Below are 18337 nucleotides of genomic sequence, written 5' to 3' on the forward strand. Positions count from 1 at the left end.
CTTGCTGGCTCTCAACTCGTAGAAAATCACTCAGCAATATCCTCAAAGTAGGCTTAAGATCAACAGTGAGCATGCAAACACATACATAATTTTCCCTTGCCTGGATAATTTAAAGGCTATAATATGTTTATTGTTAGCATCTTTAAAAACTGTATGCAAAAATGTATTTTAACGATTTGGATAATCTGTGTGCTTTAGAAAGTTGAGCCTTGTGAATAGCTACAGATGTTGAATTGTTTATATATTTTTTTCTTTTGCAGCCAGCCTGGAAATTTTAACTTTCTAAGAATAATGGTTTCCTTTATTTTAGGAGAATTCTTTTGAAATGACTTATGTTTGACATATTAGTACATAGGCTAACAGTGGGCTGTGTTTTGCTTGTAGAGCATACCCATTAATTGATACTTTAAGCTGCATTTTTCTTTATAGTTTTGGCTGTCTTTTAAATGAGCACTAAATTCTGCATTTCTCTAAAGAGAAAATTATGGAAGTTGATTTTCTGTAACAGCCAAGCCACTGCGTGCTATTACACAGGTAGCATCATTTGTGGCAGAACCTGGTCTGCTTAACAGGATGCTTTCCAGAGCTTTTCCAGGCATACATCATTGGCTTCTCTAAAATGTCTATGTACGTTAGTATGTTGTTGGTTGTAAAGAGGGGGAATGTGGTTCTATTGTTGTTGGTAGTGTTCTGAAAGTAGAGAAGATCCATGGGCTCCATTGCTTCCTCATACTTTTTGAGAGGTGTTAGATCACTAGGCTTTAAAGGAAGCATGTTTAAGAAAAGGATTTATAGCAACAGACAGTATGACATTGTATTTGACATAAATAATTATTATATACATATGCATAGTTTTTAGGCTAATCCATTTTTTCCCATTTTCATGAAAATCCTAAGATGTTTGATGGGGAAATAATGTGGGGGAAAATGCCTTATTGGGCTTGTATGTTCATGTCTAGTACACCTATGTTGCTAACGATTCTCTCTGTTTACCTAGGTCTGATACCGCAACTTATAGGGGTTGCTCCAGAGAAGGCCATTAAACTGACTGTAAGTGACTAACTCATTGAATTTATGTCATTTGTTTAGATTATCACTAAGCCAAAAATTAAAACTGCTGCTGGGACTTCCCTGGTGGTCCAGTGGTTAAGCCCCACACTTTCATTGCAGGGCCCACAGGCTCATTCCCTGGTTGGGGAACTAAGATCCCTCATGCCGTGCGGCATGGCAAAAAATTTAAAAAACCAAACAAACCAAAACCGATGCTGCTAAGACTAGCACACTGTCGAGGCATTTGTAAAATTTTGAATTTATATGTAGACATCTGCTAATTTTAAATTTTATATGAGACAAGTATTTTGCTGACTTGGAAAACTAATAATGTACCACTAAAGGCAGTGATTGGGAGTTCTGGTTAATTAATGTTGTCTTTCTAATTAGGTTAATGATTTTGTCCGGGACAAATTTACCAGGAGAGATGGCTCCATTCCACTTTTAGCAGAAATCCTCGCTGGAGGTTGTGTAAGTATTAATAGTGTGATTTCTCACAACAAGTATGTTCCTTTAGCCTTTTTGCACACCAGATATAATACCTGAGTGACATCTCTTCGAGCTCAAGGAATTCTAAGCAGTTTTCTCGGATTGTATGATTGTTTTAAATATTTTATTGCCTAATCTAACTGGTTTTGAGGCAGAAAAGGGTATTTTTGTTAGCTCAGTCTGTTAGAAGCTCCTGAAACATTACTTTTCACACTTTTTGAAGTTCTAATTCTGTTTCTTTTTAAATACCACAGAAAACAGTGGATAGAGTTACCATTTATTTTTATTTTTATTGACTGGAGTAAGTGTGAGATGACTGATTAATTGGACCCTTTTATTTTAGGTGTAGGATTGAGTAAATCATTGTAGTATCAGTACAACGTCCCTTCTTTTAGGGACCAGAGCAAGCAACCATAAATATGTTGAAGCTGTTGACAGTTCTGAACACAGAGACTTTATCTTTAAAATGTGAGCATGACATTGGATTTTGTCCAGTTCTCAAATCTGTTTTGCAGCTCAGCTAATTTGTGGTGTCCCTTGCACATTTAGTAGTACCTAATTTGTTTAATCCATTTTGTCCCTGAAACCTTTAACGACTTCCATTTGACTTGGCTGACAGTCTTGGCTCAATCCTCTTCAGTTGTTTGTGGAACTGAGGTGATGAGGTCAGTGACCTTTGAGGCTTTTAATTCAGAGAAGATGCCCTGAGGGTCAGAGAGAGAGGTCGCTCTGGATTCTCCTTCATGCTGTTTGTCGGCCTGGCGCATACTTAGGTCCTTACCTTTCTGCAACCACGGCTCTTACAGAGGAGGTAGCTTGGTGCACTCCCTGTGTGCTTATGTGTGTTTGCTTCTACCCCGTCACGTATGCCCAAGTGCATTCTCAGAAAGAAGACTCATGTCTCTGGGTATCTCTCTTTTTTTCATGAAGGACAAATAATAGGCATAGACTAAGACCTTTGCTAGCTCTTACTATAGTTTCTCTTCGTCTTTACTCCAATTAGATGCTACAGTTGTTTCTCTTCAAATTAAAGACCCATTGCAAATCATATTATTTTTCTCAGTGGTTTTAGTTTTAATTTGGTTAAGAAATTTCCTAACTCAGTTTTGCCACAACACATGTTATACATTTGTCAGAAATCTCTCAAGTCATGTTCTCTTGTTCCATATAGATAATTATTTGTTTCCATTTGTAATATCCAGAGGTTTTTGCCCATGAAACTGACTTGTTCCCCCATGTCTGACCTGTGACCTAAGTAGTTACATTATGATCAGGTATTTGGTTCCTTCGTTCTTCCCAGGTAAAGACCCTGTTTCTAGGTTTGAACTTTGGGAATTTCTGTTGAAGTCTGGGGGTACCTCGAGGGTTGTATTGACACTCTACATTTCTTCCTTAATCATGACTCATTTCTGGAGGCTTTGATGGATTGTCTAGCTGGAAATTGACCGCATGAAAAATAGTTAGGTTGGGCTCTAGGCAGAATGATTTCATTGTCCGCAATTCTTCACCACACTTCTGCTTCCCTCTTCCCTCTAAATCTCTTCATTCAAGGATAAAAGGAAATGTACAATTATCAAGTTTCCACTGATAAATTTGATCACACTACAGTGTAAGTGATTGGTGAAGCACAATATGCTACTTCTCCCAAAGTCTACTTATTTCACTGGAGAATAAAGCCCTAAACAAAGAAGACGTCTCTGTTGATAGACTATCAGGCATTGTGGAATATAGGAGTAGTCTTTCTGCTGAATGAAATCTGGTAAGCAATCACCAGATAAACACTAGGAAGAGTGGCTACCTGAGGGGTAGGTAGGTAGTAGGGTGCGTGCGTGCGTGCGTGCGTGCGTGCGTGCGTGTGTGTTGCTCAGTCATGTCTGATTCTTTGCAACTCCATGGACTGTAGCCTGCCAAGCTCCCTGTCCCTGTGTGTGTGTGGCTTAGTCATGTCCAACTCTTGGCAACTTTGTGGACTGTGGCCCACCAACCTCCTCTGTCCATGGAATTCTCCAGGCAAGAATACTGAAGTGAGTAGCCAGTCCCTTCTCCAGGCGATCTTCCCAGCCCAGGGATTGAACCTGGGTCTCCTCCGTTGCAGGCAGGTTCTTTACAGTCTGAGCCACCAGGGAACCCTGATCATAAAAACGTTAGGATCCTGGGTATGGGTAGTGGTAGAATGTGGAGTGCCCTATGGGTGTTTGGCTAAATGCTGTCAGTGCCACCAGGCAACAGGAGTGTGGTCACTCAGTTTTAAAGATGTACTTAATGTGTTAGCCTAACGCATGTATTGACTAACGCATGTATAGGTTTTTTTCTTAGCAGAAGGGTCAGCTAGGACCAGGGCGTCAGGTTCCCTACATGTGCAAGGGAAAGTCTACTGCTCTGAAAATGACTGTGCTGTCCTTTAGGCAAAATGATGTGCACTGCCTGGATCATGCAGTAACCAAGAAATGAAACTATCTGGTCCTTAAGCATTATGTGTTTTCTTGTTTTTTGTTTTGTGATCTGTTTTTTAAAGTATATGATATTAGATACATGCAAAAGAGAACACATTATATAGATTAAAAGTTATAATAAAATGAGCATCCATAAACCTACTACTCCAACCAAATATTGCTATTATCATTGATGCTGGTTTTTGTTTTTACTCTAGTACTGATCAGCTAGAATGCTAATGAGCAGTAGGGACTTTTCTTATTGGGTTGAACATTTTATAGGCATGGTCTCATTATCCTTTCTAATTGGAGTTGAAGAAAATAAAACCTGAGAGAAGATATAGCACTTAGTGAATGACAAAATTGACAGTCAAACCACTTTTGTCTCCAAATCTCTGTTAGTACATATTTGGTATGCTTTCATTCTCTCTTTCTTTCATTTATTCATTCTCATTCAACAAGCTGTCAAGGCTGAGAAAGATTTAGAGTTTCCTCCTGTGCAAGGAACCAGACTTAAGATATGTTTATATCTCATAGAAAAAGGGTAGTTCTGACCATTCTCACCAGATAATCTTAAGTCTAATCATATTCCACTTTGGTAATTTGAAAGTAGAATTTATTATCATGATTTACTTCATTTTTACATGTTACCAAAGAAAATACATGCTTATGATTATAATTCATCATAATAGCTACCATTTCTTGAGCATCTTATACTAGACTGAACACTTTATAGGCATTATCTCTTTGTTATTCCCAGCTATTAATACAGTTGAAGAAACTAAAAGCTCAGTGAAATCAAGCACTTAGTTAATGGAAAAATTGAGATTCAAACCACTTCTGTCTCTGAATCTGTATTCTTTCATATTTGGTATATGTTTCTATTCATTCAGTCTTTCATTCATTCTCTCATTCGTTGAATGATTGATATGTTTAAGGAGAAGTTTTGAAATAACAGCTTTATTGAGATACAATTCATATATCATGTAATTCCCCACACATGAAGTAAACAATTCAGTAGCTTTTAGAATATTCATAGAGCTGTGCAGTTATCAGTATAGTCAATTTAGAACATTCTTATCCCCCAAAGAAACCTATGACCCTGTCTCTAATGATTCACCATTTCTGGACATCTCTTATAAATGGAATCAAACAACATGTGGCCTTTTTTTTCTGGCTCCTTTGACTCAGAGTAGTGTTTTCAAGGTTCATTCATGTTGTGGTATGTATCAGTATTTCAAGCCTTTTTATTGCTGAGTAATATTTCAGCATAATTATATACAGGTAATACCTATATATAATATATATAAGTAATACCTATAAATAATATATAAGTAATACCATATTTTGTTTATTCATTCATCAGTTGTTAAACATTTGGGTTTTTTCCACCTTTTAGCTTTATGATTAAGTGCTGCTGTGAACATTGATGTAAAGAGTTTTGTGGACATATGTTTTCATTTCTCTTGTGTACATACTTAGGAGTAGAATTGGTAGGTCATATGGTAACTCTAATTAGTATTTTGAGGACCTGTGAGACCATTTTGCAAAGTATCTGCACCATTTTGCAGTCCTCCCAGCAATGTATGAGGGTTCTTATTTTTCCACATTTTGGCCAATACTTACTATCTGTCCTTTATAGACATCCTAGTGGGTATGTGGTGGTATCTTACTGTGACCTAATGACTGACACTGTTGAGCATTTTTTCATGAATGTACTGGCATTTATATGCCTTTGGAGAGCAATCTATTCAGAATATTTGGCCATTTTTAGTTGGGTTGTTTGTCTTATTATTGAATTATAGGAGTTCTTTATATATTTAGTGTACCTTATCAGATATATGATTTCCAGATATTTTTCACTTTCTTGACTGTCCTTTTGCAGAACTGAACTTTGATTTTAATGAAGTTCGACTTACCTTTATTTTTTGTTGTTGTTTGTGCTTTTCATGTCATAGCTAAAGAAGTCATTGCCTAATCCAAGATCATAGAGATTTATACCTCTGTTTTCTCCTAGGGGTTTTATAGTTTTAGATTTTACATTTAGCTCTTTGATCTTTCACAGAAATTTTTAACCTTATTTTGCAGTATTTTGCTTTGAGCAGAGATATTACCAAATGAAGGTTTCCTTTTTTATCGTCAACATCTTGTTATATTTCCTCTTAATGTTTTTAATTACATGATCGTGTGCATGTAATGGACACATGCACACATGCATGCACAATATTTTTTAAACCAGGTCCAGTTTTGTTAACTCTGACTTCCTAATTGGAAATGCAAGCAGCTCTCACTGCTTTTAAGGGCAGCAGAAAATCACAGTGGAGCGTCTCACTTTGGAAATAGATATGACCTTTGGGAAAAAAATTATAAACAGAGTGTGCATTTTCATAATTTAAATCTTCATCATGAACATTAGCCAAACTTACTTTATATCTATATTAAAGTCTTCTCAAGAAGCACTTACTAGTTCAGAATTTATGATTTAGGTGTGATTGCTTGTTTTTTGTTGTTGTTTCTATAACTTGAATTTTAGAGTTAATAATTTCTCCACTCTTTTTTAGGTGGAGATGGGATAAGAGTGTATACATGTGTGTACAGTTACTCAGTAAATATCTGTTATGGGTGCATATGAGTAATGTATATGTAATAACAGGCTTCAAATAATTTTTCTCATTGTTCTCATAGGTAAGCCATTCTTATCAGGATGTATGTTTTTATTTTTCTATAAGAAAGTCTCTCTTTATTTATGTATAAGTATATACATATTTGTATATACACACATGTCCATATCAGACATAAATATAATTGTTTAATTATGATATCTGTTGTGGAGAATAATACTATGTCAACTCAGAATTTTTCAAAGTACTTTCACCTACACTATTACCATCTCTTATAAGATGGGTAGATGAGGAACAGAAGCTCGAAAAGTCTACCTCTCACCTCAGTCACACAGCTAATATATGTTGCAGTTTTCATGTATTCCCAAGTATTTTGATTTTAAGATCATCTCCTTTTGTTCTGTGATACTATCTTAGGAAATCAAATCAAGGCCTTGTCCATTTTTCAAAATAAATCTAGATGAGTCCATTCAACTTTGTAGTGGCTTTTCTTTTTTAAAAAATACTATATGGATGTATATTACAATAATTTAACATATATCTGAATATATATGTTATTTAGATATAACAATGTATAAAAACATCTTATATGTCAGCTTAATGAGTTTTAACAATTGTATACACCCATGAAATCAGCACTCAAGAGTGAGATGAAGAACATTTCACCCCAGGAAATTAATTCATGCCTCTTTCCAGTCAGTCATGCTTCCCCTTCCCCAAGGAGCCACTGTTCTGATTTCTGTCAACAGTTTTGTTTCTTCTTGGATTTCATATCAACAGACTCATACAAAATGCTTTCTTTTATGGTTAACCTCTTTTGCTTAATAAAGTGTTTTCAAGAGTCATCCTTGTGTGGGTATCAATATCGGTTTTTTTGTTTGTTTTAATTTTACTAAAGATTATTCCATGGTATGAATTAACTACAATTTGCTCTCCATTCTTCTATTGAAGGACATTTTGGGTTGTTTTCAGTTTTTATCTATTATAAATAAGATTGTTATAAACATTATTTAGTACCTAAGAGTAGACTAGGGTAGATGTATATTCAGTTTATTATAAAAGAAACTGCCAGTTGGTTCTTTGACGTGGATGTATCATTTTACAGTCTCATCAGCAGTGTACAAATATTCCAGTTATTCCCCATTCTCAAAATGTTTGATATTTTTAGTCTGTTTTAGTTGTTCTGGTTGGTCTGAAATGATATCTTGTTGTGGTTTTAATTTGCATTTCTCTGATGCCTAGAGATATTGAGCATGCTTTCGTGTGTTTATTGGCTGTTTATCTTTTTTGGTGAATTGTCTGTTCTAGTCTTCTGGTTTTATTAGGTTACTCATTGTTACTGTTGATTTGTAGGAGTTCTGTATACATCATGGATACAGTCTGTTGTCAGATATATGTGTTATGAATATTCTTCCCAGTGTGTGACTTATTTAATGGTAATGGTTTTATGAAAGAAAAGGATTATGTGAATTTCTTAGACATGTCCGTAAACCTAAGTGGGAAAAAATTTAATGTCTCTCTGAGTCAACAGAGAAGTCCCTTGAAAAGTCTAAAGGGACTGACCTATATGTATTTTCTAACGATCTCTCTGGTTAAGTATCTGTTTTTATGTTGTTAAACTCTAGCCAGAGCACTTAGGAGCTGCCGTGGTAGCTCAGCTGATAAAGAATCTGCCTGCAGTGCAGGAGACCCTGGATCGATTCCTGGATCAGGAAGATCCCCTGGAGAAGGGATAGGCTACCCCCTCCAGTACTCTTGGGCTTCCCTGGTGGCTCAGACAGTAAAGAATCTGCCTGCAATGCGAGAGACCTGGGTTCAATCCCAGGTTTGGGAAGATCTCCTGGAGGAGGGCATGGTAACCCACTTCAGTATTCTTTTTTTATTTTATTTTATTTTTAAACTTTACATAATTGTATTAGTTTTGCCAAATATCAAAATGAATCCACCACAGGTATATATTCTTGCCTGGAGCATCCCCATGGACAGAGGAGCCTGGGAGGCTGCAGTCAATGGAGTCGCAAAGAGTCAGACACGACTGAGCCACTAAGCACAGCACAGAGCACTTAACTAACTGATCACATTTACCTCTTCCAGGTAAACGATCACATTTACCTCTTCCAGGTAAACGATCACATTTACCTGCTTCTAAAAGGATAAAAGTCATAAAATTCAGAATGTATATATTGCTCAACAAAGGACTGATGGCCCCAGTATGCTGCAGGTGTTTTCATAGCCCTGTATGAGCACACGTCCTGGAGAACACATCCCTTCCCTTGTGTCTTGCTCTCCGTCGGTGTGGTGCTGTCACCTTGGTTACTGCACAGGAGCTATGTGAGGTAGATAAGGTAGCTGATGGAATCTCTATTGTCATATTAGGAAGCCAAGGAATGAAAAGGTTATGACCTATCTACGGTTACAGAGCTAACAACCATATAGGTTGACAGCTTTCCAAACCCGGAATCTTTGTGTTCTTTTTTCTCCCTTTGGCCTATGTGTGCGCTTGGGCTCACACACCACCATATCCATGCCCATATAGGTGTAGCAAGAGGCCCACTTGTTAGTTGGAGCATTTACTAATCCTGGGAGCCCGAAGTGGTAGCTCACTAGCTCCCCAAGCCATGTCTTTCTCAACAAGCTGAGCTTGCAGATCTCTATAAAGAGCTGTTTGGAAATGGTCCCTTCAGCTCCCATCCCCAGGAACCAGTGTGGTCTCAACTTTATGCTTGCATCCTTACATGAACACGCATACATATGCACACATATTAAAAGTCCACATATATTATGTCAGTATGTGTAATTTAATCTGTTTTTATCTCTGAACACCCTGGCATTTATCATCACTCCTTTTAAACTATGACTGTCTTGGACTATTTTAGAGCGAACCGTAGTGTTTCCCGTTGCTTTATAAAATAAGAATGCTTTGTTGATGGCATTGTGAGCCAGAGCCACTGTCTCTCTCCATCCTGCTTGAGTCAAAGTGACAACTAATTCTATGACTCTTACTTGTTTTTCTGGCAGTTTTAAATGCATATATTTTGTACATCTGTTCAAGGAGCTGATATGGCCTTAAATTGAAGTTAGATTTTCATTTGTCTCTGTAAGGGAAGACTTTATAAAATGAATTGTTTGGATTGGACATTTGGCAGTTGGAGGGAAATAGTTTCAAACTATAAGAGACAACAGATCAAAGAGGGAAGTAAACAGGGGACTTGGTGCACGGGGGTGGAGGGGTGGGGGTGGGGGTCATGCAGCCAGTGGCTGGATCCCCAGCGTCTTTGTGGTCTTTGCCCCTGGGTAGGATTATGCAGGCAGGTCTAACAGGCCCAGTCCTGTGTGCAGCCCCTTGGTCTCAGGAACATCAAAGGTGAGTGGTGACATCTCAGCATTACATCCTTTTCTCCTAACTTTGCTGTCAGCTTTGTCTGTTATTCGCTCAGTCATGTCCAACTCTTTGCGACCCCGTGGACTGTAGCCTGCCAGGCTCCTCTGTCCATGGAATTCTCCAGGCCAGAATACTGAAGTGGCTTGCCATTCCTTTCTCCAGGGGATCTTCCTTACCCAGGGATCGAACCTGGGTCTCCTGCATTACAGACAGATTCTTTACTGTCACCAGGGAAGTCACTAAAGCTTTAATAACTAAAGTTGTCAGCTTTAGTTGGTTTATTTTCCCATTAAAGAATTCTGCAACACAAGATGATACGGCGGCTTTTCCATTCTCTCTTTTCTGTTGGATGTGGGTAAGCCTCATTCAAAATGAGATTTGTTCTGTCTTGTTGTGTCATTTGTAATTCAGTTCTGAACAAAGAAATGACAACTTAATACTGAAAAATGGGAGCATCTAAGTCAGTTTTAGCATTAATGCTTGCATTTCTTTAAAACAATAATAAGTTTGAAAGGGAAGTTTAGCAGTTAGAGGTTACAAATTAATTTTGGTGATTTGATGAGTGAAAAAGTTCACCAAAGGTATTACTGTATGAAATGGTATGCTAGTTAACACAAGTACAAGGTAGGAAGGTAGGAAGACATCAAATTACACAGTGTTCATTTAAGCCTACGTAGCTATGTATCATCATGTTTTAACCTGAAGTTTTATTTATCTCAATGTCTATTATTTCAGATCACTAGCTTTACTTAGTTTGATTTTTTTTGATGTCCGTATATGCATAGGTAGATAAGCCTATTAAAAATTTTGGATCCACAGATAACTAGGGCTAACTAGTTTTTTCAAATGCATTTAAAGTATATGAATTCCCAAGTTTACTGTGGGGAAGCATGTATGAAAGAGGACCTGGTCTGTAAAAAGAGCCATTGTTTCTAAGACCAGTTCTGTTTCTTATTTCTGGTGGCGGGGGTGGGGGTTGTTTTTTGTTTTTGAGTAGTTAGTACACTCATTTGATTCAGAATTTAAAAGATATAATGGCATATGCTTTGCAGATTCTTTCTCCTAGCTATTTACTTCTCCCGGGGATGCAACCAATGTTTTCATCTCTAAGCTATTCTGCTTTTGATAAACTTAACTAAATTTTGACATATTTATGATAAATGGGTGCCTAGTGTTTTATGTTCTGTTTATGTCACTTAGCATGATTTTATTACCTAATATTATAGACTGAATAAGAGCATAGAATTATTTGTGCTTAAATATTTACTTATTGGTCATTTTAATTTTTTTGTTTAATTTTGTTGCTTTTAAAAATAGCAAATGTCAGCCTACTTGTAAAAATACAGATACTTTTTTAATTGAAAAGTTACTATATTTTTATTTCACACTTTAACACATCTGAAATTCTGTATATTCAGTGATGATACTTACTGTAAGTAGTGTTTTTTTCCCCTGTGAATATGTTATTAAATTCATGATATCAGAATCAGTAGAGTCTTAAAATAGAGGAGAAATGATGTTTTCCTCATGTGTTTGTTTCTCAGAGGGCAAACAGTTAAGGATGTGATAACATCATAATCTTGTTCTTTGTCACTAGATTTGTTATCAGAGTAATTGAATTAGTTGCAGATTTTATTCCCCCTTCTCCCTGTTCCCAGTTTAATATGTATGAGAGTGGTTAACCTCAGAGCTTAAAAAAGGACAGTGTATATTTGCCTTGTGTGTTTTCCTTTAAGTGTTATAACGTATCCAAAGTTTTAGGCAAATTAGATAGCAATCTTTATTATTCAGTGTTTCTATGTTATTGAACTCAGGCTTGGCTGCTTGCAGCGTGAAAGCCAGTACTTAAGAAGTGAGTGTTGGTTAGAAAAGGAAAGGTTGCTTAATTCAGGAGGCCAGCAATCTGGGCAGAAGGCAGACTCGTGTCCAAAAACCAACTTCAAAGATTCTGCTCAACTGTGAATGTTTTTAAAGGGAGAATCATTTGGGGAGGGGGATCAGTCTTCATTGTCTTCCACCGTGTACAGAGTCAGTGGTGAGGGAACAGGGCAGGGCTCCTGCAGTCTTGTACTAAGCCTGAAGTCCACCTTCGTGGGGGCCTCCGTTCCTATAGAAGTCAAAGGTACTTTGTTATGTATATTTCTTGGGGAGGAACCAGAACCCTGCCTCCTGGCTGCATTGATGTTACTTGTGTCTCTGGGCTTCTGCTCCCTCCCTTTCCTGAAAAGCAACTCTTTGAATCTGTCCTTTGGAACTCAGGGAAGGTCAGGGAGGCTGAAGGAGACCTATTTCCTACAAACTAGAAATGGGAGACAGAAAGGATCCCACAGGGTCTCGTTCCGTTTCATCTGGATATTGTCTATATATTCCTAGGTCTATTATAAAGTTCTTAAAAATGATTATTTTTAAAGAATATATAGATCATGAAGTTGGTAGAAGTTTTCTCCTTCAGCCATAGTGGAGTACATACATAGGTGTGAAACACACACACAGGTGTGTGCCTTGCCTGTAGTGTCATTTCATTGTTTACACATTCACTTGTTATGTTTCGTGTATTTTACATATATATGAACATAAATATATATATGTTTAGTTTTGTGATTGTGTCCAGTGTGTTGATGGGACTTAGTATATGTTGGTATTGTTGTTCAGTTGCTCAGTCGTGTCTAACTTTGTGACGCCACGGAGTGCAGTATGCCAGGCTTCCCCGTCCTTCACTATCTCCCTGAGTTTGTTCAAACTCATGTTCTTTGAGTCGGTGATGCCATCCGACCAGCTCATCCTCTGTCGCCCCCTTCTCCTCCTGCCTTCAGTTTTTTCCAGCATCAGGGTCTTTTCCGGTGAGTCATATCTTCGCGTCAGGTGGCCAAAGTATTAGAGCTTCAGCTTCAGCATCAGTCCTTCCAATGAATATTCAGGGTTGGTTTCCTTTAAGATTGACTGGTTTGATCTCCTTGCTGTCCAAAGAACTCTCAAATCTTCTCCAGCACCACACTTCGAAATTATCAATTCTTTCTAACTGATGAAAGAAAGCTGAAAGAAAAGCCTCTTTTATGGTCCGCCTCTCACATCTGTACAGCACTACTGGAAGAAGCCTAGCTTTGACTGTATTTCCTTTTTGTATATGCAGTGCGAGTGCTGGGTAACAGATCTTAAAGGGTGTAATGGTTAACGTGTTTGTGTTTTCCTTCTTTTAGTTGTACTGTTTTAATTGAAAGCCTATTACATGTACATGTAGGAAGAAATTTGGAGAGTTGTTAACTACAAACTTCACTAAACTGACAGTTATTTCCAGAAGGGTCTGTGAGAGACAGAAGAGGAGGAAGCTGTGTCTGTGTGGTTGGGGGCACAGTGCTATTTGGAGTATTCCTACTCTGCAGGATGTGATAATTTACTAATGATTAAAAACATGAAAGAACTTTGTATTTATTTAAACATAATGTCCACATTTAATGAGTAGAACCCAGGGGTTGACATCATCTGGTAGTGGTGAATTTGGGGGATTATAATAACATTTTATGCTTTTTTTTTTTTAATCTGCTTTAGTTTAGAACATAAAGCGCATTTTCCCAGAGATAGTCTTTGCAACCATTATTTAAACAAGAGGTTTCAAGGAAGTAGTAAACTTTTATAATTGGTTTGGCCTTTAATACTAGCTACAGGAGCAATTACTTGGATTATCATTTTAACATAATTTTTCACCCAGCAATCCTTTTCAAAGTATTGTCTCCTTAGATTGAAACATTGAAATACTTTCTCTTGCCTGCAGTGCAACAGATTAAGAGGCAGAAGCAGGGACAAATCAACATATAAAATTGGATCAGGCGTCACTCAGGAACCTTTGTGCCAGTGGTCTGGGTTGTGTAGATTTGGGAGTTGCAGGAAATCCAGAGAGAGACAGCAGATTGCTGCACCCTCAGTGCTCAGTGGACGAAAAGAGGATGAGGGCCCTGACGACTCCAGGGCAGTCAGCTTCCCACCAGGAGGAAAGGGATCTTGAGTCGGTGTTGGCAGTTGTGGATATTGATAGGAATGAGGGATCCGGGTGAGAACAGGAGTGTGTTGTCGGTTTATAGCCCCTGGTCAGTTAGGAGAATGGTCTGGGACTTTTTGCTGCCCCTTGGAAAGGGGGTCTGGAGGGCTGTGGGTTTCAGAAAAATGAACAGGGATATGGGTGAAGGTAGAGTATTGAAGTGGCATTGCATGTGGCTTGTGGGTTTTATGGGTGTTGTTTGCAGTCCTTCTATACCTGTGGAATTCCAGTGCCCCGTGAGGCACCTGTTTCCTGTTTCACATATGACGTGTTATTACAGAGAAGTTAGGATTATGTAATGTAATTATGATTATATGAGTGTGGTTCTGATTATATAATTAAACAGCTACACTTAAGATGACAATGTGCAAATGAGATTTTTTTCACTTCATGAATGGAAATGTATATATATTTATGTTTTTAAATTTTTATTTATTTTTATGTATCCATATGTGTACACATACACACTTTTTTTTTTCTTATGGAAACCAAAAAAAGAGTTGGTAGCAGTTTTGTTAAACATTCTCTCCCCACCGCCCCAACAGATTTCCAGTGCAGATACACTTTCATTATCTAAATTTAAATATCCCTATGGTCGCTCACCATGGATGAGTGTGGAGTGTGGCTTTGGTTTGCCCTCTCTTGTACTTGTGATAGCTAGATGCTCCATTTCCCATCTCTGTCTTGAACAGTGTTTCTAGTTTGGTCTTGAAATGATACTGCAATTGTCCTTCCAAATTATGTTCTTTTGTGTGGATGTAGTTGCAGAGTTTTGTTCAGGATAATACATTTTAGAATTTGAACCAGAGGAGACTTTCCACCTTTGACTAGCTTGGGGCAAAAACACCTCTGTGTTAATTGTTCTACACTCCAAGAAAGTGGCAGCAAGTGGTTGAGCTAAGGAGACTGCTTGCTTTTAAGAAGAGCAAAGAAGCTATGTAGATCCGAATTTTAGCTCCAGCTTGGTAGAAGCTACCAGTCAATCTCCTACCATCTCTTTCCCTTTCATTGGAGCACCAGCTGCCACATCTGGCTTCACTTTTGTTTTCCAAATGAGTTTATTAGTTTTGCCATTTTGGATATGGCTGGGTTGACCCAGGAAAGACTGGTCTGGGAAACACTCCTGACATTTCAAATAGAAGCAAAACTAGACATAAGTTGATTTGAGACAGAGTTTGGGGCCATCCCTGTGGGCCCTTCCAGCATCAGCCAAAGCATCGGACTCTCATTCCCCTCCCCGAAAAGGGGGAGGAGTAAAGGGGTACAGTGTGAAGGTCCCCAGGTTTTTTTTGGCTGTACTCTGGGTCAGTCGGGCTCTGATATGGAAATCTGCTCTGTCTCTCCTTTCTTGCCTGCAGGCTGGCGGCTCTCAGGTCATCTTTACTAATCCTCTGGAGATAGTAAAGATTCGCCTACAGGTAGCTGGAGAGATCACCACAGGACCCAGGGTCAGTGCCCTGAATGTGCTCCGGGACCTGGGACTCTTTGGTCTGTATAAGGTGGGTAGATTCCCTTGGGTTATCTCAATAGAGAGGTTGTAGTGTACTCCATAAAAATGTGAAAAAATGTCAAAACCAGACTTCTTCCCCATAAATGGAAAAACAATCTTGTCCAGCAGGGTAGTTCCTAGCGTAGAAAATCAAAACAAAAAGAAAAAATCAGGACACTTCTGTTAGAGGCAGTGGGATGCACAACCACACCATCTTCAGGCTTTTATGAAGCTGCCAGCAGGGAGGCCAGCGCCACAGACCCGCTGGCTCCAGGCTCACAGCCTTTTATTTACCGGTGGATATGGGAAAAGTTTCTTTGGTGTTCTTTTGGGGCTGGTTTAAGGACTGACTTCAAAATAGTCTTATGTTTATTTTGAGTCTGAGCTCTCTCTATTGTTATCTTCCCAGTAGGAGCTTGTCTTTGTCTTAATAATTTGACCACAGTGAAACAGTAGTAGAGTTTGGTAGGATTCAAGTCTTTAAGAAGTTAAGTGGTGGGATTTGTCAATAATGAATTGCATTTTAAAAAAGCAAAACAAAAGCAAACCAGAGTGTACTGTACTTTAGCAAAATGCCAGTCAACAGATTCCTTCCCTGCAGGTATGCTTACTCCCATCATTACAGATCAGATGTAATGGAGCAGAAGCTATTATTTTTCTTAAACAAGGAAGAGTATTTCTTTCTCTTCTTTTGCCTGGTGTAAGGGGAGGGATACAAAAATTTAGCTTTTATAGACAACTGTGTTTCCACAGCGTCTGATTTATTTATAGATCCATCACTGTAGAAATGTATAAATTGGCTTCTGTAGCTGCAAATTGGAAATTAGAAATTCTCTCGATTAGAATCACAGCTACACAGCTCTTAGGAGTCCAGTAAACCAATGATGCCTGTCCTGAGAATTTTGTACATACTTTCCCTTCTACCCCCAACTGCCATCCTTTTTAGAATTCCCTTTGAAAACTGACTTAGCATTTCTCAGAGAGTCCCAGGAATTTTTTTTTTCTTTAATGTTTGAGTTTGTCTTTTAAAAACAGAGCCATCCGGAAAACAAGTACCAAAGATGGAGTATTTCCCTGGCCGGCTAAAGCCTGAGCAGTAGGCTAGCGTGGGCTGAGGAACGGGCAGTGTCAGTCACCAAGACAAGCTGTCTGACTGGATTTCTACTCTCAGGGAAACTTCCTGTTAAAATATTTTGTCTGGGTTTCCCTGTCCTCTGCCATTTAGGACAATGGCAAGTGAGGAGGGAAGTTTGGTGCTTTCTTTTTCCCCTTCCCTAGAAGGTTTTAGTTGTTCAGTTGTGTCTGACTCCTTGAGACCCCATGGACTTCTGTCCATGGGATTCTTCAGGCAAGAATACTGGAGTGGGTAGCCATTCCCTTCTCCAGGGCATCTTCCCGGCCCAGGGATCAAACCCAAGTCTCCTGCATTGGGGGCAGATTCTTTACCATCTGAGCCACCAAGGAAGCTTCCCTTCCTTATCCATGGCTCCTACCCATAGCTTCTTACCTGGTACTTCAGGGGCTCTAAGCTGGGTGGATTGAGTTGGTAATTTGTTAGTTTGAGGAGCTGCCTTTGTTGGTTGCTTTGAAATCAAGCTATCAAACAAGTCTGTTCCCAGCCACACCCATCCCCTGGCACTCACCAAGGCGACCCAGAAGGTCTGAACATTGAATTTTTATTAAACTTAAAATATGAATCCATACTGGAAATGCCAGAAAATTCTTAGTTGTCAGAATACCATCGTTAACTGACTCTAGGACTCCCAGATTCACCAGACTTTCTCAAACTTTGAGCCCCGTCTCGAGTTCCCGGTGCCTGACTTGTTATCCTGTCTCTCTTCCATGTCAGTCTCAATGCTGTCTGAGGGACATTTCAGGCTTGTCAGCCTGGATCCCTCGTGGTCATTCACACCTTGTTTATACAACTGTTTTGCACTATTTCCTCACTCTGTGACAGGGTGCCAAAGCGTGTTTCCTCCGAGACATTCCCTTCTCTGCAATTTATTTTCCTGTTTATGCTCACTGCAAACTACTTCTGGCTGATGAAAACGGACACGTGGGAGGCATAAATCTCCTTGCAGCTGGAGCCATGGCAGGTAACTATTTTTTTTTTTTTTAAGCCCAAAGAGTCCCTACCCAGCCCACCCCCATTCTCTAAGTACAGAATCTCTGTGCTCCTCTTCTTTATTTCTGGAAAGGTTATTGTTTGTATCTGACTTAGTTTAAATATGATTGCCTTTTCTCCTTTGTGGGGTGCGCTATAATTCTGATGAGCGTTAATTACATTTGCATAATGTGGATAAACAGCTTAATGCAGCTTAGGAACTCGCAGCCAAATTAGCTCTGCCCATCGCAATTGGGCTTTCATCAGTTACTGTGTTTCTTAGCCTCCTCTGCCCCTGAAACCTTGGGTGCAGTCAAGCTGAGCATTAATGTAGAAAAGTTCTTCATCACATCAGTTGCTTTGTTGCACCTCATCCTGATGCACAGGTCTAGTATCCCCTCACTTTCTTATTCTGTATAGTAGAATCAACATGATTTGGCTCCAACTTGAGTTTGAAACTGTCCATGTTCCTTCTACCATCATCCTCATCAGACCAAACAAAGTCATACTTCCTCAGCAGCACCACCCTGCGGTGGCATCTCTTCTTGGCTCTTAACATGCTTTGTCTTTTATTAATGGTTGTTTACATAAGTTCTGCCCTCTCTCCTGTGCCCGGAGCCCCTTGGAAGCAGGGGTTTCAAATGCAAGACGGTGCTAAGAAGCTTCCTCTCAATCCCATGCTCCAGCCTTTCTCTTGTGTTGAGAGGGAGCTGATTCCAGATAGAAGGGCAGGACCA

At 38.9% G+C, this 18337-nt stretch overlaps 2 protein-coding genes across 4 annotated transcripts in view; both read left to right on the forward strand.

The window, feature by feature from the left end:
• SLC25A12 (solute carrier family 25 member 12) overlaps positions 1-18337 on the forward strand; it is a 98207-nt gene that overhangs the window by 75846 nt on the left and 4024 nt on the right. For all 3 annotated transcript variants that reach the window (XM_061435440.1, XM_061435432.1, XM_061435447.1), the window contains 4 exons: positions 998-1050; positions 1441-1521; positions 15366-15506; positions 17454-17592. In XM_061435440.1, coding sequence (XP_061291424.1) covers positions 998-1050; positions 1441-1521; positions 15366-15506; positions 17454-17592 — 414 coding nt within the window. The remainder of the gene's footprint in view (positions 1-997; positions 1051-1440; positions 1522-15365; positions 15507-17453; positions 17593-18337) is intronic.
• The window catches only part of LOC133258650 (small ribosomal subunit protein eS26-like), a 201969-nt gene that overhangs the window by 67939 nt on the left and 115693 nt on the right, over positions 1-18337 (forward strand). The window lies entirely within an intron of this gene.

This window comes from Bos javanicus, chromosome 2 (genome assembly GCF_032452875.1).
Source record: "Bos javanicus breed banteng chromosome 2, ARS-OSU_banteng_1.0, whole genome shotgun sequence".
Lineage (NCBI taxonomy): Eukaryota > Metazoa > Chordata > Mammalia > Artiodactyla > Bovidae > Bos > Bos javanicus.